Source organism: Pteronotus mesoamericanus, unplaced genomic scaffold, assembly GCF_021234165.1.
Source record: "Pteronotus mesoamericanus isolate MK-2021 breed Mesoamerican mustached bat unplaced genomic scaffold, CSHL_Meso_final contig_303, whole genome shotgun sequence".
Lineage (NCBI taxonomy): Eukaryota > Metazoa > Chordata > Mammalia > Chiroptera > Mormoopidae > Pteronotus > Pteronotus mesoamericanus.
The window spans coordinates 339,854-363,984 of record NW_026555130.1 but is presented as its reverse complement, the minus strand read 5'-3'; the positions used below and the strand labels follow the sequence as shown (position 1 = coordinate 363,984).

The window sequence follows — 24,131 nt, the reverse complement described above, 5'->3', positions numbered from 1 at the left end:
TCATTTGACTGATTTCTACTATGTCACTATGTGCACTTTTCAAAACTATTTCATACAATTCAGTTATCCAGAAATAGTAATGTTCTTTCTAAAATATAATATGCTTTAAAAATCTATTGATGCCCTGACTGGCTTGGCTTAGTTGGTTGGGTGCTGTCTCGAACAGCATAAGGTCACAGGTTTGATTCCCAGTCAAAGCACATGCCTGGGTTGCGGGTTCGGTGCCCAGCTGGGGTGCTTATGAGAGGCAGCTAGCTGGTGTTTCTCAAAGTGATATTCCTCTCCTTCTCTTTCTCCCTCCCTCCCCCTCTCCCTAAAAATAAATAAATAAAATCTTTAATAAAAAATAAAAATCTATTGATTATTTTAGAATACAAGGAAGTGCAACAGTATTTGAAAATATTTTGTCAAAATATTCTGAACTACTTATATGTACCCTTTTAATTCTTGGAGTTTTTCAGGAGACTCAAATTTTGCCAAATGGTGTCCATCTTCCTAAGCTATTCTTATTTAGGACTTTGAGATCAGAGGTACTGTTGCACCTCTTTTAAGAGGGGGAAACATCACTTTCTCTTAATAACTCTCTTTCCTTTCTGTAAATTAACTTTATATTAAATGAGGTTCTTTTCTTGCTCTGATGATCAAAAACTGCTGCAAAAATAGTTTCTTTGATCTTGTTAACTGTGGCATTTGATGTTTTAATTTATATATTTGAAGGTCCTCTGAAATTTCCCCTTGCTCAAACTGACTCCCTTCTGATGAAAATGCGTTCAGTGGCGAGTGATGAACTTCATGTGATGATGCAGCGGAGAATGAGCCAGGAGAACCCTGTCCAGGCCACCGAAGCAGAGCTTGCACAGAGACTGCAGAGGCTCACCATTTTGGCCGTTAACAGGATTATTTATCAAGGTGGGACTAGAGAATAAATATGTCCTTGCTCAGATTTTGAACTAAAAGGAAAATAATTTTAGAGGGAACTGAATAGGTTCCCATCCTATTAAAAGAATTATTTGGAAATAATAGTTTTGAATAAAGTCCATTTTTCAATGTGTTAAATGCTGGCATAGATTGACTTTTTAAAGTTTTTTCAAGAGGCCATAGTCCCCCCCTTATCACGGGGGATGTATTCTGAACCCCCCCAATGGATGCCTGAAACCATGGATGGTAGTGAGCCCTGATATATACTGCTTTTTCCTTTACATACATATCTTCTCGCTTAAAGGAAGCATTTTTCAGCTTCTTTTTGGCACAGCCGAGTCGCCAGCATTCCTACTATGGAGCTTTGTGGCCATGACTAAGTAAAATAAGAGGGACTTGGACACAAGCGCTGTGATGCCACGACAGTCAGTCTGATAGTCAAGAGGGCTACGAGCTGACTAACAGCCAGGGAGCGACTGCAGCGAGGACGGGCTGGGTGCGGGGGCGGTTCCCACCCCAGACAGCGCGGGAGGTTTCAGCGCGCCGCTCGGGACAGTGTGCAAGGCCCCCCCATGCTGCCTTTTTATAGTCACACTCACTCTCTTCCTACCCCAAGCTTCCATAGTCTGGCAACTTCTACTCTGTTCTTCATTCCTATATTTTTGTCATTTCAAACGTTATATAAATGGAATTGTACAGAATATAGCCTTGGCTATTTTCACTCAGCATAATTTTTTAGAAAGTTGGCCCGGTAGTTACATTTTTTATTTTTTTTTTATTTTTTTATTTTTTGCTGTGTAGTGTTCCACAGTATGGATTAGTGTGATTTGTTTAGCCACACACCTGTTGAAAGACTATCTGGGCTGTTTCCAGTTTGGAGCTTTTACAAGTAAAGCTGCTATACCATTTATGTGCAGATTTCTGTGTGAACATAAGTCTTCATTTTCCTGGGATAAATGCCCAGGAGTGCGGTTGTTAGATTGTGTGGTAGTATGTGCCTTCTTCTAGTTAAGAAACTGCCAAACTTTTCCAGAGTGACTATATAATTTTGTATGTATGGTCCAGTTTTTTCACATCCTTTTAAGTATTTGGAATTGTCACTGTTTTTAATTTTAGTCATTTTGATATGTGTAGTGATATCACATTGTGGCTTCAATTTGTATTTCTATAGTGGCTAATGATTTACATATTTATATATAAAATATAATATCTAGAGCAACCACTAAAAAGCTCTGCAAAGAAATACTCAAAAGCACTATAGATAAGTCAAAATGGGATTCTAAGAAATGTTCAAATAACCCCAAGAAGGCAGGAAAAAGAAAGCAGTATTTGTTAATCATTAGAAAAATAATAGACCCGAGATTTTCTTTTAAAACTTCTCTGATTTATATTTGGAGCAACTGGCCCTCAGGCTGAACTTCAAAATTAAGCCATTTTCATCACGTGTACAACACTCACAGGGACAGCACAGGAGATGCAGCTCTGCACGCCCACCAAGTGTGAACATTGCATGGTCTGCACGTTTGACCTGTGCTAGAACCCTGTGGCTTTAATGATTTTGCAGCGTAATCATCTTCATCAGTAAAATAAATCTTTAACTTAGAATTGCATGGCTTATACATGTTTAAATTTCTACACTGTTTTAAGTAAGGTCACTTTTCTCCAGTATATTCTACAATTAATATACCAACAACACATTTATATTGTGACAACTGACTTAGTAATTACATAGAATAGTTTTACCAGCATTATTACATTTGTAATGGCTAGGTATTAGTGGTTTGACTAATTTTTTTTATTCTTTTTTTAATTCAGAGTTTAATCCAGACATTGTTGACATTTTGAGTACTCCAGAAAATGCCAATCAAAGCAAGACCTCAGTTTCCCAGACTGAAGTTTCTGAAGAAAATATTCATCACGAACATATTTCTGTTTTTAATCCATTTCAGAAAGAAATATTCATGTACCTGGTAGAAGTATTCAAAGTATCTATTGTAAGTAAATTAATTAAATGGGGAATGTTCAGTCACACAAAAGGAGTAGAAGTTTTATGTCTGTATTTAATGTTTTCAAAATATTTCTACTCTTTCACAGAGTTTTCTGAAACTCAGACAACTTGAATTTTTAATAGTGGAGTAATATTTGCTGAGTCACCCTTTCCGAAAGGACTCTCTGGGTGCAGCATTGGTTTTTAAGTCTGTGACCTGAAAGTCATTTTCTAATATTATAGTTTAGTAAGAGCAAGCAGCATCAGAAAAGAATTGGGCTTTAACAGATTCTGTGAAAGTTTAAATTAATAGCCTGTTTTCAAAGTACTTTATCTGTACCTATTTTCTTTTGAATGATTATTATTATGAATTATTATGAAGTTTAGATCTTGGCTTAAGTGTATCCAACTCCTTCAGAACTGTATAGAGAATATGGGCAAGTGTCAGGCTCCATTCATCATTGACTCACTTGGGTTTCTGTGAGTCACTTACAGTTGACCACAGGGAACAAATGGGTCAGCACACTCCATAGACACCAAAGACCAATCTAATTCCAGCTGAGCTCATAAATCATGAGTCTGCCAGTCTCTACATCTAAACTAGATTTTGGTGTCTGAGGGTTCCACTAGAACTGAGTCATTCAATTCACACAGGGCCCTCAGGACTAGGAGTAATTAGAGAGCAATTTCCAAAACTCAGAGTAAACTCTAAAATGGACTGATTTCCATGTTAAACAGGAGATTTGATCAGGATTAGGTTAGCCTTACTGGGGCCACAGTCAGAACGCTTCTTTTTTTATTTGTTACGGAATACTGGTGATCAATTTATATGCAGTCCTTACTTCTGACTACTGTACTCAATATATTTTAGTACTAATTCAAGTCTTCATTATGAATCCTTTCTCTTTTGTATTGCGAAAATCAGTGGGACCTCACCTACCATTGTCCTCTGATGGTTCTTTTTTTTTTTTTTTAGTTTCCAAGTTCTTAGGTAGCTTTATAAGTGGTTCAGGACTTCAGTTTCTTCATCCATCTCTCCTTTTTTAAATTGTGGTAAAATACACAGCATAAAATTTACTATTTGAACCATTTTTGAACCATTTGTGAGGGCACAATCCGGCGGCATTAAGTACATTCACGTTGCTGTGCAACCATCCATCTCCAGAATCTTTCATCATCCCAGACTGAAACTCTGTGTTGACTAAACACTAATTCCCATTCCCCCTCCTCCAGCCCCTATAATCACTCTTCTCCTTTCCCGTCTCTATGAACTTGACTTTCTAGATACTTCATATAGGTTATAATACAATAATTCATGCAACATTTGTCCTTTTCTGTGTGGCTTATTTCACTTAACATCCTGTTTTCTAGTTCATCCATGTTGAAGCATGTATCAATATTTCATTCATTTTTGAGGCTTAGTAACATTCCATTTTGTTTATGGACTGTGTTTTGTTTATTTATTCATCCATCAATGCGCATTTGGATTGTTTCTGCCTTTTGACTGTTTGGAACAAAGGTGTATGTCTGTCTCTTTTAAACACCATTTATACGGATGTCTATGTCTTTCTAATTTACACTATCTTTAAAAATCAAGAATAAAACATGTTTCATGATGTTCTTTAGGGCTGTGTTGAGGTTAGTATATAATAAGCCTGATCCTAATTCATTTCTATTTTGGTTTAAGGGTTCAAGTAAAACCAGTGGTTCCAAGCAGCAGTGGACGAAGATCATATGGTCATGTAAGGAAACCTTCCGAATGCAACTGGGGAGACTGCTCACACATATTTTGTCACCAGCCCACCCTTCACAACAGAGAAAGCAAATATTTGAAATAGTTCATGAACCTAGTCATCAGGAAATACTGCGGGACTGTCTTAGCCCATCCCTGCAAGTAAGAATCTCAGTATTTAATATGCAAAAACTATTGGTGAAACATTAAATTGTACAAAACAAGAACTGAAATTAAATTGTATTTTCATGTGAAACATTATAAATATAGTTTTCTTACCAAACATCACCTGGGGTCTTCCTTCCAGTTTCAATTTGACCTACTTATTTCCCATTCTTTTCCAGTGCTTAAAGGAAGATCATTTGTAGCTTGTTACTAAATCTTAAAGTATTTAAGAACTGTTTGGAGCCTTTTCTAAAGCATTATATTATCCATGAAACATCTATACTGAATAGCTCAAACAACAGTACATATAACATATTTTTTAAAATATTTACAGTAAGTTAAAATAGAAAGAAATTGTTGATCACTTGGAATGATCAAAACCAAAATACCTTTTAAAATTTCAGGCTGTATAATAAATCCTATCACTTCAAGAAGGATAGTTGGAGAGTTTAAATGGTTACAGTCATTTTAGAGAGCTGTTTAGCAGTTTCCTGTACAATTAAACATACACTTAACCTGTGACTCTAAAATTCCACTTTTATTTACCAAAGAGAATTTAAAATATACATCTGTAAAAAGACTTGTTCAAAAATATTCATGGCGGCCTTTTTACTAATAGCCAAATACTGGAAATAACCCAGATGTCTACCAACAGGAGAGTATGTAAGCGAAGTGTGAGATATTTATACAATAGAGTCTGTACAGCCACAAAAAAGAGCAGACCACTGCTATACCTGCCAGCATGGATGAAGCTCTAAACATTGCACTGGCAAAGGGGACAACCAAACACAAGAGAGTTCAAGAGCAGGTAAAAGTAAGGTGCGGTGATAGACGGTCGTCTTTGAGGAGGAGGCAGTGAGAAGGGCGTTGACTGAAAAGGAGCCGTACAGAACTTTCTGCGGTGATGAAAATGTACTCTGTCTTATTTTGTATACGCTGTTGTCAAAACGCATAGAAATGAACCCTTAGTGTCTGTATGCTTATTGTATGTAAACTATACCCCTATACATAAACTAGGAGATGAGATACAGAGTCCAGCAGAAGCAACGCCTGCCTGAGTGTGGTTGGTAGGGTAATAATATGAGTGCAATAATTTATAGTTTTCATTTGGACATTTCACTTAAAATGCCATATTGTGTGCTTAAGCATGATATTGTTATGTTACAGAAGTACATGCTTATGATTTTGTAATAAAAAAGGGGCGTTATTTGTGCTGGACCCTGTATAAGAAAGGACAGGTGTCCCTATTAATCCCTGGGAAACCCAGGTGTATCATATTAGGAACCAAAAGGTTATAGCTTTAAAGTAACACTTGTAGGTGCTCTTTCTGATATCAAGACTGTCTCAAGCCCATGAGAGGCGTTGTCTTCCCTTTCCACAGCAGAAGCACACCCAGGCCCCTGGTTTCCTTCCCTGGAGAATGTGGAGTGGTCTTTCCCTCATTTACCGTCAGCAGACGTGCCATCCGTCAAAGCCAACCCTAGTTAACAGTCATGTTTCCTCATTTCGGCCCCCCTCCTCTGCAACTCCCTTTCTGTCTTTGTGCCCCTATTGATTTGGCCTAAAGCACTGGAACTCTGTTTGATTTTTTCTTCTCTCCTGTATCCATTTCATCACCAGAGAAAGGGATTTATTTAGTCACCACCCTCTCTCCCTGTCTCTTTAGTCTACCCACTCATCCAAGTTCAGACTTCTCCCCTATGCTCAGATCACTACGATACCTTTGCACTCAAGACCAAATGACTGTACCTGACTTTTTAAAGTGTATTATGGAAACTTTCAAATATTTGTGCCTTAAAGTTAAGAGAAATCATAAAAGAACCCCACATGATCATTAGCCAGCTTTAATTTTTATTTTTGTCTTTGTATAATTTTGAAACAAATGCCAGGTATCAAATCATTTTACCTGTAAATACTTCAGTATGTATCTCTAACCAATAAGGGCTTTTTTAAAACTTATCACACTCAATAATATTAATTGTACCTTATTATCATCTAATACCCTATCAGCATTTTTAAAAATATTTTACTTATTAATTTTTATAGAGAGGGGAAGGGAGGGAGAAAGAGAGAAGGAAAACATCAATGTGTGGTTGCATTTCATGCAACCCCCTACTGGGGACCTGGCCTGCACCCCAGGCCTGTGCCCTGACTGGGAATTAAACCAACAACCCTTCGGTTTGCAGGCTACCACTCAATCCATTGAGCCACACCAGCCAGGGCTTTCAATCAGCATTTAAAGTTTCTCACAGTTCTCATAATTTAAAAAAAAATTTATTGATTGATTTTAGAGAGAGACAGAGACAGACACATTGATTTGTTGTTCCATTTGTTCATGCATTTGTTGGTTGATTCTTCTATGTGCCTGATCAGGGATCGAACCCACAATCTTGGCGTATTGGGATGATGCTCTCACCAACTGAGCTACCTGTCCAGGATCTCTTACAATTTTTAAATAGCTTGCTTGTTTCTGGAACCAAACAAGGCCCATACATTGCATTCGTTTGGTGTGTGCTAAATATTTTTAACCCGTGGCAGTTACTCTCCCCAACCATTTTTTTTTAATGTTATTTATTTGTTGATGAAACTGGGTCGTTTATCCTGTAGAATTTCCCACATTCTGGATTTGGCTGATTATATCCTTGTGGCTCTATTTCTAGAGCCTTGATTAGATTCCATTTCTTGGCTTCATATTTGTTTTTATGGTTTTATGGTTGTTTTTTTAAAGAATACTTTACGAGGAGTGTGTTTTCCATCACATCATAGCAGAAGGCAGAGAATGTCCAGTTGCCCTGCTATTTGAAATGGTTGTCAGCCTGAGCCATCCATTATAAAGTTCACCCTCAATCTTTAACTTAATAGTTGTAGCAGCCATTGATGATAGGTGCCACGATCCACTTTTCATTAGGAGCTGCGAAATTGCAATTTCTCTGTTTCTTATTCCCCCAGCAGCTCTCAATTCTGATTCATCTGTGGGAAAGAATATTCCCTTATCAACGATTTGACTACCCTAAAATATAGTCTATAGGAAAGGCAAGATAAACACTTATTTACCTTATTTATTAATTTTTAGGAAAATGAATTGGTACCCTAGCAACCTTTAATTTTCATATTTGTTTTTATTTTTGAGGTATCATTATGAACTCAGGGTTTTTTTTATAAAGTTTACAGTTTCAAACTGTTGTAGCTTTTGTTCTGTTTGATATTTAAATTAACACTTCTGTAGATTCAAGTAGTTATGTTCTTTTAACATGGCCATTTAATTTTGAACACATTAATGTGATTAAATTCCTCATTGTGGAACAGAAGAATTCCCCACGCTCTTCCTGTGTTTATTCCCAACCTGGAACCAGACTTTTCCTCAAAAAGCCCCTACTTTCTTTTAATGAAATAATAGTACTTAAAGACCACAGTTCAGTGACTAGGTACATTCATTTATATTAGGTTATCATTTCTTCTCAGCCTTTTTAATAGGAAAGCCTGGGAAATATGTATCTTTTTTAGAAAAAAATCATGAATTCATACTGATATTTCACCTGTAATCTTCCTTATGACATTAACATACTAATTTGTTTTATCTTTCTACATCTATATCTATCTTCAAAATAAGATGACCAACCGTATCACTAGTGACAAGCCCACTGAATGCATTTTGAGATCTCTTGTGGTTATTTTTGTCCTTAGCTTAGCATTATGGATGTACCATGAAAATACTATATGGTAAAAGCACTGAAAATAATTTTTTTATTAGGTTATGCCAGGAACTTCAACTAACTAGTTAGATTTTTTTAAATTCATTTTCTATTTTTAAGGATCCCATTGCATTTAATTTCATTTTTAATTATGTAAAATGTCTACATGGATCCAAAGGCAAAATTGTGAAAGTAGCACATTAAGAGGGCTTCTAGCTCTTATCTCTAGGCCCTTCCCTCACCCTTTCCCTTTCCCTGTAGGAAACCATCTTTACTTGCTCTTTACTCTTTTGGGCCATGTGAGTCATTCTGTACACACACACACACACACGTGTATGTGATCTCCTCCACTTCTTGACACAGAGAGAGATGGCAAGCTGTACACACTCTTCTGCACTTTGTTTTCTTCAACTAACAATGTATCCTAGAGATCATTCCACAGCAGTATAAATATATACTGTCTTTTTTTTTTTCTTTTTACAGCTGCCTACAAGCTGTATCCTTTTGTAATCTGCGTGATTTTTAAAGCCCTAGGTTTCCTCTGCTACAACTTGAGTCTGGTTAACTCTCCAGTGTGTAACGTCTCCTTTCAAAGAGCGTTTCATCTCTGCTGTACCCTCTTCACAGCCTGTGTATTCCTGCTAACATGCTGCTTACTGCATCTGTCCTTGCAGCCTGAAAAACCTTCTCACCCCTCCTGTGTCTGTCTACCTGCCATTCCATCCATTCATCCATGTACCCAGCTCACTTCGTTCCAACTTCAAAACCTTCCTCCCTTTCTCTGGTCCACTCAGGACTCTTTCTTCATAGATACTTTAATGGAAATTTGTATTTTTACACATTTTAGCCTTTTATTATTGTCTATGGATTTCTGTTTAATAGATTCAGTTCCTTAAATTAGCCTTTTGAGTCCTGACTGGTGTGGCTCAGTTGGCTGGGCATCATCCCACAAAGCAAAAGGTCGCTGGTTTGATTCCCAGTCAGGACACATGCCTGAGTTGCAGATTCAGTCCCCGAATGGGCGTGTATGAGAGGCAACTGATCGATGTTTCTCTCGCACATCAATGCTTTTCTCCCTCCTTCCACTCTCTCTAAAAATAAATAATTTTTAAAAATTAGCCTTTTGAGATCTGAAAACAAGACTCTTTTTTTTTTTTTAATCAATCCCCAGTCATACCTTTTCTAGTCCCAGGAACCACAATCAATAAATGATTGGTCAGAGAATGTTAAAATGAGTTATTAGAAACAACTTTAGTGTCTAAATCATCTGTTATGTGGATATTCAGAGTGAATAAAAACATTTCTGATAGTTTCTCAAGATCATTTTAGAATGTCCCTGAATACTAAATGGAAATATTTTTGCAGTTATATTAAGAACCTTGCCTTCAAGACACACGTGAAAATATTCCAGTCATTTACCACTTCTCTTTATTTGCCAACTCCCTGGGCCTTTTACTCACAGAGCATCTGCTCAGTTTTCTCTTTTGGTCGGGCAGCAGCTGTCTCCCGACTCATTTAAAATGTTGCATCAAAATGAGCTTTGCTATTTTCATCATGCATATGTTCATCTTATGCTTTCAGGAAATGGCATGATGTGATTCAGCATGTTAATGTAAATATCACCCAAAATGTAATAGTTTCCAAATCCATTTGTTGACATTTAATACTATTCACAGCTTAAATGTCATAAAGCCAAATGCAGTGGTATTTGTATTAATGCAAATGTTTAAAAAGTAAAATTATGCATGTTTAACTTGTTGGCAGAATTAATGTGTACACATAATAATTGGGTGTAACTTCTGGAGCATAGAAGAGCCACCTAAAAAATCATGAGTCAAAGCTTGGTGTAGGTTCATGCAATGAAAGACAGTTGTAATTGCCTTAAGTAGCAACACTCTAATTTTAGTTATAGGGTCTGTTCATAAAAGATTGGCCTAAGCCAACCCTTCTCTGGATGTTCACAAGTGCAGAGGTCTCCCTGATTTTAGAGTTCTCCCTAGGGAGTCCTTAAAAGCTTATCCAAAGATAGCTTTTCATTTTGGAATTTTCACCAACTTCTGTTCTACCAAGCAGAAGTCAAAGGATAAAGAATAAATAAGCAAAACTCCCTTAATGTTTAAAGGAAAGTTCCCCTTCCAGTTAAATTTTTCTATGAGAAAAACTAAGAATGATTTCCCCTTATTCCAACCTTATTTCCTGTATTTCTTTAGCTAATCCTCTCCAGAAGTCTTCCCCCAAAGCCTGCTTGCTGGCCTTTCTTTTCCTTCTTTTCTTCCTTCCCTTCCTCCCTTTCTTCTTTTTCCCTCTTTTTTCTTCCCTTTTTTTACCTTTGACAATGAAAGTTTTCAAACACACTAAGGAAAATAGAATAATAAAGTGAATGGAATATAACTATCACATAGATTTAATGATTATTAATATTTTTATTATATTGGCATCATTTTTTCTTCCTCTGAAATATTTTAAAGTAAATGATAGAAGTGACAGTTTTCAAAAGACATTTTCTTATATAAACATAGCAAACTTTATACCTAGCAAAATTAGCATACTCCGTTAATGTCCAGTATATAATCAAATTTTTTCAGTTGTCCCTAGAGTGTCTTTTTTTAGCTCATTTATTCAAATCAGATCTAACCAAAAAAACTAGCAATATAATTTAATTTAATTACTGGTAAATAATTTAAATGTAAGGAATAAAAATTCTTTAAAACTTTGTTACTTTGTTTTAAAGCATGGAGCCAAGTTAGTTTTGTATTTGTCTGAGTTGATACATAATCACCAAGATGAATTGACTCCGGAAGAACTAGACACAGCAGAAGTGCTTATGAATGCTTTAAAGTTATGTGGCCACAAATGCATCCCTCCCAGTGCAGCAACAAAACCAGAGCTTCTTAAAATGATCAAAGAGGTAAGATGATGAAACAAAAACTTTTCTTAGAAGATCCCATTGAATATAATGAAAGAATGATTGAAGGCTTGTTTTTTTAATTACAGAGTATCATTGATCATGAATTTGAAATAGTTTCTGTCTATTGCTTTTTTACCATGAGAAAGCAAACAGGCTTATTTAAGGAATGCTTTATCCTCAGTGGTCATCCTTATCTGTTACCAGTAGCTTTCAGTGAGGGAAAGATTTTTACAGTTACAAGCAAGTGGAAGAACCAACCGTGAGTTATGGGTTCTTTAAGAAAGCGCAAAATCAGGAAGCAAGCACCTATGCAAACCCATCGGGTTTGGCAACCCTGGTTAACTATTCTATGCTAGTTCCTGTGACCCAAATTATATGGAAACAAAGGGGAATTATCGCATTTTTTTAAGTGGTTGATGTATTTTAATATTCTGGTCTCTGGGGACAATATTTTTTCCTTTGTTAACTTGGTTTTACAATTAGTTTATTGGGCTCTGTGCCAGTGTTAAATGATAAATAAGAAGTTTTATATACTACATTCTTATTTAAATCTTTTAGGAACAAAAGAAATATGAAACTGAAGAAGGTGTGACTAAAGCTACCTGGCAGAAAACAGTTAATAATAATCAACAAAGGTAGGATTATGGTTGTAAAGTCATGTCTTTTAGGACTCCATTAGATTTCACATATACTTTTAGTTTTTAAGGATCATGTTTTGATACACATTTCATGTTCCACACTTGCTTAACTTATGAACAATGTTGTTTGTTTAGTCTCTTTCAGCGTCTTGATTCAAAATCAAAGGATATATCTAAAATAGCTGCAGACATCACCCAAGCAGTGTCTTTCTCCCAAGGAGTTGAGAGAAAAAAGGTGATCCAGCACATCAGAGGGATGTACAAAGGAGATCTGAGTGCCAGCCGACACTGGCAGGAACTTAGTCAGCAGCTGACACATGACAGGTGAGCAGAGCGCGAGGGTGTCCAGGTTGTCTTGCATGAATATTTTACATGTCCATGTTAAATACCAGTTTCATTCCACAATAAACAGTCATAACATTATTTTATTAGTTTAAATTTTTTTAATCATTTGTGATTTATTTCATCTTGATGAATAATCCTATGAGAGTTGTTTTTTTAATTGTCAGGAGAAATAAAAGTAGAGAGAGTCATTAGCTCTTCCAGCAAGTAAAATGTACAGATTGGCTTGAATTTTAAACTATGATCTTTGTAAAATAATTGAGAAATCACTGAAACAGTGTAGTTGGGAAGTAGATATTTCTCTAGCTAAGACTTTAATAATACTTAAAAGAAGCTTCAAAAATAATGAAGATGGAAATTAAAGTATTAGTCTCTAAATTTGGATAACAAATTAGATTATTTTAAGTTTATTTCTCAGTTATGATTGACATACAATATCATATTAGTTCCATGTGTACAGCAGAGTGAGTAGAAATGCTTACAGCTTATGAAATGATCATCTTCATGAGTCTGGTACCCGCCTGGCATGATACATCGTTTCGACAATGCCGTTGACTCTACTCCATGTGCCGTACTTCACATTCCCACGAGTGTTTCATGGCTCTGCCTATTTGTACTTTTGAACCCTCTCACCTTCTTGGATCGTTCTCCCCGATTTCCCTCTCATCTGGCAACTATCAGTTTGTTCTCTGTGTCTATGAGTTTATTTCTGTTTTATTTTTTAGATTCCCTATATAAGTGAAGTTATACAGTATTGGTCTCTCTGTCTGACTTATTTCACTTAGCATAATACCTGCTAGGTTCATCCATATTATCGTAAACGACAGGATTAAGGCTGAGTAATACTCTATTGTATATATGCACCACATTTTTATTCATTTGTCTATCAATGGACATGTAGTGCCTATTATATTAACACTGCAATGAATATTGGGGTTCATATATCTTTTCTAATTAGTGTATTGGATTTCTTCAGATAAATACCCAGATGTGCAGTTGCTGGGTCATAAGATAGTTCTATTTCTAATTTTTTGAGATACCACCATATTATCTTCCATAGTTGCTACACCAATTTACAATCCTGCCAACAGTGCCCAAGGGTTCCCTCATCCTCGCCAGTATTTGGTGTTTGTTGATTTATTGATAATAGCCATTCTGATAGGTATGAGGTGATATCTCATTGTGATTTTGATTTGCATTTCTCTGATGATTGAGTGATATTGAGCATCTTTTCATGTGTGTGTTGGCCATAAGATAAGTGATTAGTATGTCTTTGGGGTGCTAAAAAAACACTAAATGTTATACTCTAAAGTAAATTCCAGGTGAATGGAAAAATTTTAAAGTGGAAGAAAACTATAAAGTAGAAGAAAATTTATAAAGTAAATAGGGTAAGATTGAACACCATAGAAACTACAGAGAAGAAATTAATGGATTTGGATTTTGTTTCCAGTGTGATTAACAACTATAACAAGCGAAAATTTATCTTCAGCAAATATATCAAAGTTAATATTTTTATCATTTTAAAGTTCATAAAGATTTGAAAGTAAAATATTAAGATCTTCAAAGTTTGAATGAGCAAAAGATATGGAATATACTCCTCACATAGACAAAAAGAATTAATAAAAGGATGATAAAACAGTGAATATCACTAGAGGCTAATTTGGTTTTTTTAAACTTTTATATACCAGATTTTACCTTTATGTTACAAAAGAAATCATTAGTTGCTAATTTCCATGAAACTTGTCAGTCCTTGGTCATTTTTGGTGATTTTTGTCCACTTTGACATTATATGTCAGGAACCCTACAAACATTTTATTTCTAGCTTCAGTTATCCTGTTTTAGGGGTTATATCCTAAGGGAAATATTTAAAATATGGAAAGACAATGAACATAAAAGTTTTTGTCTTTTGCATTATTTATGCTAGTGAATGAATTGGAAACAAATATATAATAATAGTAATAGAGTTAAATACATTAGCCACTCAATGCAATATTAGCCACTTAAACTGATGATAGTTAAGATTATCATGTGTTCAGTGAAAGAAGGTAAGATTTAGAAATGTGTTTACATACATAATAAGTATAACTGCAATTTTTAAAAAATGAAAAAATAACCACTACCAAAATTTTTGTATGTTTAGGGTAGTAGGATTAAGGGTAATTTTTTTCTTTTATTTATTTCTAAAAATGTATTTAATATTATCCTATTTTATTTCATTTAAAATATTAATTTATTTTGAAATCTTTTAATAAATGTGATTTATACTACAAAAGTGAACTAATTTAGTTACATTAGGCAAAATGGAATATGTAAAAGATTAATTTGGAAAATGTCTTTTTTTAAGTTAACCATATTAAGCCTACTGTATTGCTAAAGCATACATGTTGCTAAAGCATTCATAGTAGTCATTTATATGTTTTTAAAATTTTAAGATACAGGAAACTGGTAGCAGAACTTTCTTCTAGGTGGGGAACGAGGAGACTGAGATACTTAATTTTTTATGTTGTTCTTTTCTCTATGTATCTGTATTTCTTAGCCTAATTATATAAATAGTTGGGTTTTTTTCTTTTTCTTTTTTTAATAGTTTTTTTAAATTGAATAGATCAGTTTTGATTTATTCAATTTATACAATGATTTTTTTTTTTTTTTTTTTTTTTACAGCTACAGGTACTACAGGTTGCGACTTAACAGGTTCTTTTCTTTTGACTTGCAGAGCAGTCTGGTATGACCCCATCTACTACCCAACTTCCTGGCAGTTGGATCCAACAGAAGGGCCAAATCGAGAGAGAAGACGTTTACAGAGATGTTACTTAACTATTCCAAACAAGTATCTCCTTAGGGATAGGCAGAAATCAGAAGGTAATAGTGGCTTTTGATCAACATATAAATAGAGCAGATAACTATGGTCGTTAGGTAAAGATAATATGTGCTCTTTTCCTCAGCAGATGTGGTCAAACCACCACTCTCTTACCTCTTTGAAGACAAAACTCATTCTTCTTTCTCTTCTACTGTAAAAGACAAAGCTGCAAGTGAGTCTATAAGGTAACTTTGAATCCTTAAGGCGCTTTCTTTTTTGTTGAGGAGTTAAAGATTTTTATAGTCTATTGTAGTACTTGTCTATAATTTGTTTTAGACAATGCTGTGTGGTTCTAGGAAAGGTCCTAAACGTGGCTCAAGAGGGGACAAGGTTGAATGGCCAGAATCCAAAAGGAAAAGACACTGTTGACAGAATGGAGCCCTTGGACTTCGGTCCTGTGCTCTGGCCCTCATTTGCATACGTGTTTCTGTAGTGACTTGTTAGCTCTGGGGTCCAGACAGCCCTGCTGGTGACATCCACAGGCAGTCAGAGTAGTGAGGAAGGGTCAGGTCCTGGGTCTGCTCTTACTAGCTTTCTGATCTTGGGCAAGTTACTTACCTCTCTGTATCAGTTTCCTTATCTGTTGGTACAGGAGGAAGGTGGTAACGCCCAACATATCATAGAATTGCTGAGTAGTAAACGGGTCAGTTATTACCCTGTCCATTTTATAGATGAAAAACTGAGACTCACAGAACGTAAACGACTTGATTAAAGAATAGAAGAACTTTTCTGACTCTGAATCCCCTGTGTTTCCTAGAAACTAGGCTTCTTTTATGTGTTTGAAGTACCAGAGGCATGCCCCAATGTTTGTTTGTTTACTGGAAAATATAAAATATTGAAGTTTCGTTTCAGTAACTGAATCCTGTATTCTGCATACAGAATATAGGGATTATTAGCTTTTTCTAAAAGTTTTAGTCTTTTTTTTCCTTTACTGGAATGTTAAAGAATGAGATAATATTTTTATGTGGGTTTTGACAAGACATCTTGTATTTGAAACTTGTCTGCTTTGCTGAAATTTTTCACTAGATACAATAAGCTTATACTTTCTAAAACTGGTCAAAACATTTAATCATAGTAATTTTAAATATATTTTGACAGAGTGAATCGAAGATGTATCAGTGTTGCACCATCTAGAGAGACAGCTGGCGAATTGTTATTAGGTGAGCCACATTCTGAAGAGTTTTACACAGGCTAACCCCGTGTTATTTTATTCTGGATAATTTCCAGCATTGTTTTGACACACTGCCATTACTTGAGATAAACTTTCTGTACCATCACATAGGTGTTTTTGCCTTAACATTGTATGTAATGCATTGGCTCATGAATGTGGAGAAATGACAGCCTTGTCCCTGGAAAGTGTATGAATAACATTTTAATTTTTATAAAGTTGACTTTCTTCATGAGTACATTTTTATATTTAATCATTCCTTTTATTATATATCAATTTTGATTTTAAAGTGAACAATTATTATTAATAGTATAATTATATGCCTACTGTTTTAACAGATACACCTATGACCTATATCTACCTTGAGATTTATAGTTTATATTCTCTATTGTTAATTCATGGAGACCTATATAGTCACATTAGGTGGGGAGCGTTTTCCTCGGGATATGAAGGAATGAAGTTGTAGCACCTGGTCTGTTCCCTCAAAGAACCAGCTTGTGTGCTGTAGGCTGGTTGTCCTCAGAGCATGGTCTCCAGATCAGGAGCAGCAGTAGCATCACATGGGACTTCTTAGAAATGCATTTTCTTGGGCGCCAGCCCTGACCAACTAAATCTGAAACTCTGGGGAGGGTCCCAGCCATAAGCATTTTGATGAGCCCTCAAATGTGAGTGTCGCTGCCCCTAGGGCTCAGTGGGCAGAGCTCTGAGCTTGCTGGGACAGTGCCCCTTCTGAGCCAGCCAGGCCAGTGCTCAAACGTGACCAGCACACGGTGCAGAGCCCAGGCAGTTCCCGCCTTTGGGATACATGATGTAGGGACGTGTCTTATCAACTCCTTGTGAAGCAGGAAAAATTGGAAGACGATCTCTTAAGATATTTCTGCCTTCTTGAGCATTTAAGTCAGCAAAATAATTAAGAATTCCCCTTGTGCTAGGAAATTTGGTTTACAACTTGACTTCAGTTAATGTGTGACAAAATAAAGCAAGATAATACTCTGGTAATGTAAGAATACTGGTGATAATAAATAGCCAGCCTTTTTTAGCACTGAGTACCAGGCGCTATTAATAAGCATTTTGCATATAATCTAATTCCCACAGTAACCCTGTGAAATAGAGTCCTCTCCTCCCTCTTCTTTTTATAAGGAAACTAAGACGCAGAGGTTGAACAGCGTGCCTGAGATCTCATGGATGCTGTTCAAAAATAGGTCGTGAGTGTCAGAAACTGTTTCTGGGTGATGCTATTCGAATTCAGGCCACTGACTCCAAAGGGCATGCTTGTAACCATATCAGGTAACAGTGCACATACATTTTTAAATTCACATACAGTTCTATTCTGCAGGTAAATGTGGAATGTATTTTGTGGAAGATAATGCTTCGGATACAGTTGAAAGTTCGGTGAGTAGGAGCTTAAGTTTGCACTAGTTAAATTCATACAAATTCCCAAGATGGTAAATTCAGTGTTACCACAAAACAGGCAGAACTATTAGAGCTCGTTTATTGTGACTTAATATCTCGATTTATCTGAATTTCAAACTTTTTTTTTTAGAAGATCGTTGTAACAAGAAGACCATGCCGTCTCTGCTGGCACATGGTCTGAGTCTCAGCCATTAGTTTTCGAGTGGAGTTCTCAGTCGCTCCTGTCATTTCCGTGTTGCCCATTGTTCCTCACCGCTATTCTCGGTGGCCACAAACAACTACTCCTGCCACTTCCGGTTCACTTCCCAGTCCACTTGCCTTCAGGAAGATAGGAAAGTATCGCATAATTAAATGAGTTACCCTGATAGTCACATAGATTAGTAATCATAATTTTCATTCTTCTGGAAATACTGATAGTAGGAAATAATAAAATGATTCAATACACATTTTATATAGTAAAGCTTTTTATTCCTTTGAATTCACTTACATGTCATTAAAATATTGTTTTGAAATCCTTGTAATAAGAGAAATAAGGCTTTTTGTTTCTGAAAAGTTCGAAGCTAGACATTCCTAAGGATATACTAAAAAAAATTATGTACATTTTAATGGTGAATACATATTTGATTCAAAGAAATTAATAAGTGAGAAAATAAAATTTAGTTGTAAAAGAAATAAGGTAAAAATTCGTATGAATATTGAATATAGCCCCCCAGAATGAGTAGGCATTCTTTCATGATTTAATAGCAACTACCACAGCATTTATACTATTTAGTAAAAATATAGTTATTTTATTTTTCGAGAAGTGTCTTCTTAACAACCAACAAATAGTTGATATATAGCCAACGTTTTTCTGAGTCCAAAGATAACATTTTCCTTCTTTGAAACTCTCCTAAAAATATCCTCGTCTTTTAATAGATTAAAGGCTCCTTCCTTCCTCTGTACTTTTGTAGCATTTGTCCTTACTTAATGTGACACTTGCTGTCTTGTATCTTAGATGTGTGTCCAAATGTCTGTCCCCTTCATCTTACATGGGATTGCTTCACACACAGCCCTTGAGGGGCACCTCTGCAGGTGCTCAGTGAGTGTTGAATTGACTGTATGTTGAATGTTGTAGCTAAATAGGAAGGATTTGGTTTTAAGGATGAAAAAAATTACATTTTCATTAAGACATTTTATTTATGTGTAATGGATTTCCCGAGTCTACTTTTAAGAATCAGGTGAGATAGTAAATCACACACAGAACAGGCCAAAGTGTCACTTCCTCCTTGCTGCTGGTTTCAAATTCCTCTTTTGTTGTGACTCCTGGAGGTCTCATTTTTCTTACTCTTCTTGCAGGCTCTTGGATACATGTAAAAGAATATTTTCATAGTAGAAGAAATCAGTCTGAACAGGCTACACACTGTATGACCCAACTCTATGTCCTAGAAAAGGGGAGACTGTGGGGACAGCAAAACGGTCAGCATTGCCAGGAAGGATGAACCAACAGGGGGACCCCAGAGGGTCTTTAGGGCAGGAAGGCTATTCTATGACACTGTCCTGGTGGATGCATGTCATTACACATTTGTCAGGACCCACAGAATATATGCACCAAGACTGAACCCTCATGTGAACTATGGACTTTAGTTAGGAGGAAGGTATCAGTATTAGCTCATTATTTGTAACAAGCATCACACTAATGCAAGATGTTAGCAACAGGGATGCTGAGTGGGGAGAGGAGACACATGGGAACTCTTGCTCTCTGCTCAATTTTCTTAAACCTAAAAAACTGCTCTGAAAAATAAAGTTTGTTACAAGAAAAGTAAAGCCTATTAACTAAAAAACACTTCTAAGTTTTACTCAACATTTTGAAGTATATAGTAATGGGAAGATTTTTCAGAGACTCTCATCTGCCATTTTGCTACAAAAGGAAGACTTGCTATAGTATCTTGATTTTTTAAAAATTTATAACTAAAAATGATAGTTATATTTTCATCATGTAAAGCAAATATTTTCATCAACTTCCTTTGTCCCAGAGCCTTCAGGGAGAATTGGAACCAGCATCATTTTCCTGGACATATGAAGAAATCAAAGAGGTTCACAAGCGTTGGTGGCAGCTGAGAGAAAATGCTGTGGAAATCTTCCTGACCAATGGCAGGACACTGCTGTTAGCCTTCGACAACATCAAGGTAAACCGGGCTTCGTGACCGTGCTTTCCAAAGCTCATGGCACCAGGGTGACTCTACTCATGCTGCTCAAGTGAAGGTTGGCCTGATTTTAACTTCCACTCACTGTTTCTGAAACCAACTAAAAGTTGCCTTATTTCTCAGTGCTAACTAAAGTAAACCCTTGGTTATATTAGGATCATTGTTGTCCTCCAGAACTTAAATTCTGATTCCCCAAAGAGTCTCTATCTGTAAAAAGTGAATGAATGAATGCATAAGCAACCCAAAGGAGTAGTTTAAACTTGAGACTGGATTCTGCTGTTGACAAACCCCGTTCTTGACCGCCACATCCCTTCAGCTTCTACCTGTCCCCTCTCCTTCATAGAGAACCTCTTGGACAAAGCTGTGTGTGCTTACCCCTCCGGGCCCCCTCAGTCCCTTTGGAGTTGCCCCAGGCACGTTTCCTCCTCACTGCTCCACGAGCCCTCGGCTCAGGTCCCCAGGGACCTCCATGTTGCCGCTCCTGTGCTCATGTTTCAGAGTCATCATCTTACTGGACGTGTCCGCAGCGTTGACACAGCGATTTTTCTCTCATTCTTAAAAAAGGAAAGACCTTTCTCTCTGGGCTTCTGGGTTACCACTGTCTTCTTTCCACTTTCACCTCACCAGCCCTGCCCTCTCAGTCTGGCCTGTAGACAGTGCCTCTGGTGTCTCAGGGCGCTTTCTGAGGCCTCTTCTCTTCTCGTCCAGCCTTGTGACTGAATACTCTCTATGGTCGAACAGTTTACCTTTGTACCTCTATCCAAACCTCTCCCTGAACGCCACACTCAAATGTCTAGCTCCACACTTGACATCTCCACTTAGAAGCCTAATTGGCATCTCAAATTTAACATGTACAGATCTGAACCTTCAGTCTTCCCCCCAGATCTCTGCAGTTTTCCTCATCTCAATAAATGGCAACCTGTGGTCTTTCTTCTTGCCAAAATCCTTGGAATTATCCCAGACTTCCTCCTGTTCCTCATCCCTGACATCTACTCCATCAGTAAGTTTTCGAACTACATCCAGAATCCGACCGCTTCCACCGTTGCCATCCTGGCCCAAGCACCCATTATCTCTCACTGAAACCATCACACCAGCCCCCTAATGGGCCTCCCTGCTTCCATACTCCCCTTCCTATCAGACCACTCTCAACACAGCAGCTGAGACAGCTCGGATCATGCCATTCCGCTGCTCAAGCCCTTTTATCACTCCCTGCCTTACTTGGTTAAAGCCAAAGTCCTTTCATAGCCTAACAAAGTGTTGAATAATCTGGCACCTTGTTAATGCTGACGTTACTTCCTGCCATTCCACCCCAGTCTCTCCTCTCCACTTGTGCTGTCTTCTTGAACTTAGCAGGCACACTGATGTCGGAGCCTTTGCACTTGCAGCTCCCTGCATGCTGCCTGGAATGTTTTCCCTCTTGGTAATCCACAGGACTCACTCCCTTACTTTTTTCAGGTTCTTTGATCAAATGGCTCCTTTTCAGAAGACCACCCCTGACTACTCTACTAAAACAGCAATGCCTTTCCCGCTCCTGCCCCCAAGCCTGCCTGCCTTTATCTTGCTCTATTTTCTTTCCAGGACTTAATGGCATACAACAGTGTCTCCCCAATAGAATATCTGGGCTTTGTTTGGCTCACAGCACCCTGAACACACTGGCATGTAGGTGCTCAGGAAACAGTGGTCGAATGAGTGAATGCTTCCTGCGTCTCGCAGAGTTTGGTATGCAGACTGTCCTTAATTCCCTCCCATCAGCCTTAGCTTCAGCAGTGGAAGTGGACAGCCTTCAGACTTAAACTACACGTTTAAGTTTTTGCTTTTGATTTTGTTTTGGGGTTTGCTTTCTTTTTTTATGGCCTTGAACTTGTTTTTTTTTTTTTAAGTGGTAAAAAAATTCATAACATAAAATTTACAGTCCTAGCCATTTTTAAGCATAGAATTTAGTAGAGTTAAATTCACATTTTCTTCTGAACAGATCTCCAGACTAGGTTCTTAAACACCCTGTGATCTTGCCTGTTTCATAACCTTAGCTTATTCTTCTCATTTACTTTTAGAACCATCTCTGAGTACCCACACCTGTGTCTTTTCTTCCTAAGCCTGAAGCGTACTCACAAATTCGTTTTTATCAAAGGCCTGGCTCCTCTAATTTTTTCCCATTTATTAATTATCATCATGTAAATTGCTTTAGAAGTGAGAATACCACTTTTCTGGGACAGTACTTTTGTATTTTCAATCAGTTGTGAAAATCAAATATCCTCTTTTGCATAGGATATTATATTTCATTTTAATGAAATAAATATTATTACCCCCATCCTTCAGATGTGGTAACGGCAGCGCAAAGGGTTTAAGCAGGAAAATAGACCAGGTCTATCTAATTCAGGAAACCATACTCTTGTTGCTACATCATATTGCTTTCATTTAGATGAAGACTCCGCTTTTTCCTTCACTGAAATTTTTTTCTAAGGATTTGTATTTAAGTGATTTTTCTATATAAACTTCTCCTTAGTTTCATATTAACGGATTCTCCAGAAGCACACTACAGCAGTTCAGAGCCCAAGCTTTGGAGGAGGAGCGCATATGAGTCTCAGTTCGCTACCAGTTCATGTTACCGGGTAAAAAGTGGTGTCTTGGAGGACAAGATTAGCACCATGCCTATAATATCATGGAGGAATGTGTCACTAAGCCTAAAAATTAAATCTGGTTGTTTTCTTTCTCTGCCCTTGTAGGTTCGTGATGATGTGTACCACAGTATACTGACCAATAACCTCCCAAACCTTCTGGAATATGGCAACATCACCGCCCTGACAAATTTATGGTATACTGGACAGATTACTAATTTCGAATATTTGACGCACTTAAACAAACATGCTGGCCGATCCTTCAATGATCTCATGCAGTATCCGGTGTTCCCATTCATACTCGCTGACTACATTAGTGAGACCCTTGACCTCAGTGATCCCTCCGTCTACAGGTAACAAAAATATCATCATCTTTTGGCTTTGTCAACATGCTGTGTTTATTTCATTAAAGTCTTTTTCATGAATATCCTCAGTCATGCACAACATGAACAAAAATAGAACGAACCACCGTATGTCCATCACCCCATCACAAGTTATGAAGATGTTTGCCAAACTCGTATCATCTTTTTTTTTCTTTTTAAGACAAATGACAGACACCTTGTTATATCACTCCCATGTTCTTCAGTACATATCTCCTAGGATAAAGAATATTTTCTTTCTTTTTTTAAAATTCTCACCTGAGGATATGTTTATTGATTTTTGTTAGAGAGGGGGAGAAAGAGAGAGAGAGAAACATCAGTCAATCGTCTCCCGTACATGCCCCAACTGGGTATTGAATGTGTAACCTAGGTATGTGCCCTGATCGGGGATCGAACCCACAAGCTTTTGGTGTATGTGATGATGCTCCAACCAACCGAGCTACTCTGCCAGGGCTAGGATATTTTCTTACATAACTTCAGTGCCATTATCATACCTAAGTAAATTAACATGGTATCATCTAATATCCAGCCATTTTCAGATGTCCCCTGATGATACCAAGATGTCCTTTTATAGTTGGTTTAGTTGAGTCAGGCCCCTTGTCACGTTTGGCTGCTATGTCTCTAAAGATAAACATCTAAAACAGCCTTCCTAACAATGACTTGTTGAAAAAAGCAATAAAATTACTTTGTAAGATGTCCCTCATTTCATGTTAGTACTTAGCTTTTTCTCTAACCTCTATATTTCCTAAAGACTGGAAATTCATTCTAAAGATTTGCTTAGATTCAGGTTCAACTTTTATTTATTTATTTTTTTGGCAGGGCAGGGGAGCAGAATCCTGTACAGGTAGTAATATGGATTTTATGTGGCCTCACATCAAAAGGGTGTGATGTCCCACTACAAGGACACTCATGTTGATACGTGGGTTCAGGCTACTAGTGAACTTGTTTCTTTCATGGATGATTATTGCTTGAGTCACTCAATTCACTAGAGATTATAAGATGGTGATTTCCTATTCTCCTGTTTCCTCTATGTTTATTAGCAGAAAACATACAAGGTGAGCCTGAGCTAATTTGTGTTAGAGAGCAAAGAAACCAATATAGTCTTATCAAAAAACCTTAGGTGCCCACCCATG

General features: G+C 37.0%; 1 protein-coding gene across 1 annotated transcript in view; it reads left to right on the top strand.

Annotated features, from left to right (window-relative positions):
• LYST (lysosomal trafficking regulator) overlaps positions 1-24,131 on the top strand; it is a 131,282-nt gene that overhangs the window by 69,919 nt on the left and 37,232 nt on the right. The window contains exons 29-40 of the mRNA XM_054575499.1: positions 718-909; positions 2,734-2,912; positions 4,593-4,799; positions 11,226-11,402; positions 11,961-12,037; positions 12,176-12,364; positions 15,096-15,241; positions 15,328-15,424; positions 16,338-16,399; positions 17,744-17,799; positions 19,833-19,985; positions 22,727-22,971. Coding sequence (XP_054431474.1) covers positions 718-909; positions 2,734-2,912; positions 4,593-4,799; positions 11,226-11,402; positions 11,961-12,037; positions 12,176-12,364; positions 15,096-15,241; positions 15,328-15,424; positions 16,338-16,399; positions 17,744-17,799; positions 19,833-19,985; positions 22,727-22,971 — 1,780 coding nt within the window. The remainder of the gene's footprint in view (positions 1-717; positions 910-2,733; positions 2,913-4,592; positions 4,800-11,225; positions 11,403-11,960; positions 12,038-12,175; positions 12,365-15,095; positions 15,242-15,327; positions 15,425-16,337; positions 16,400-17,743; positions 17,800-19,832; positions 19,986-22,726; positions 22,972-24,131) is intronic.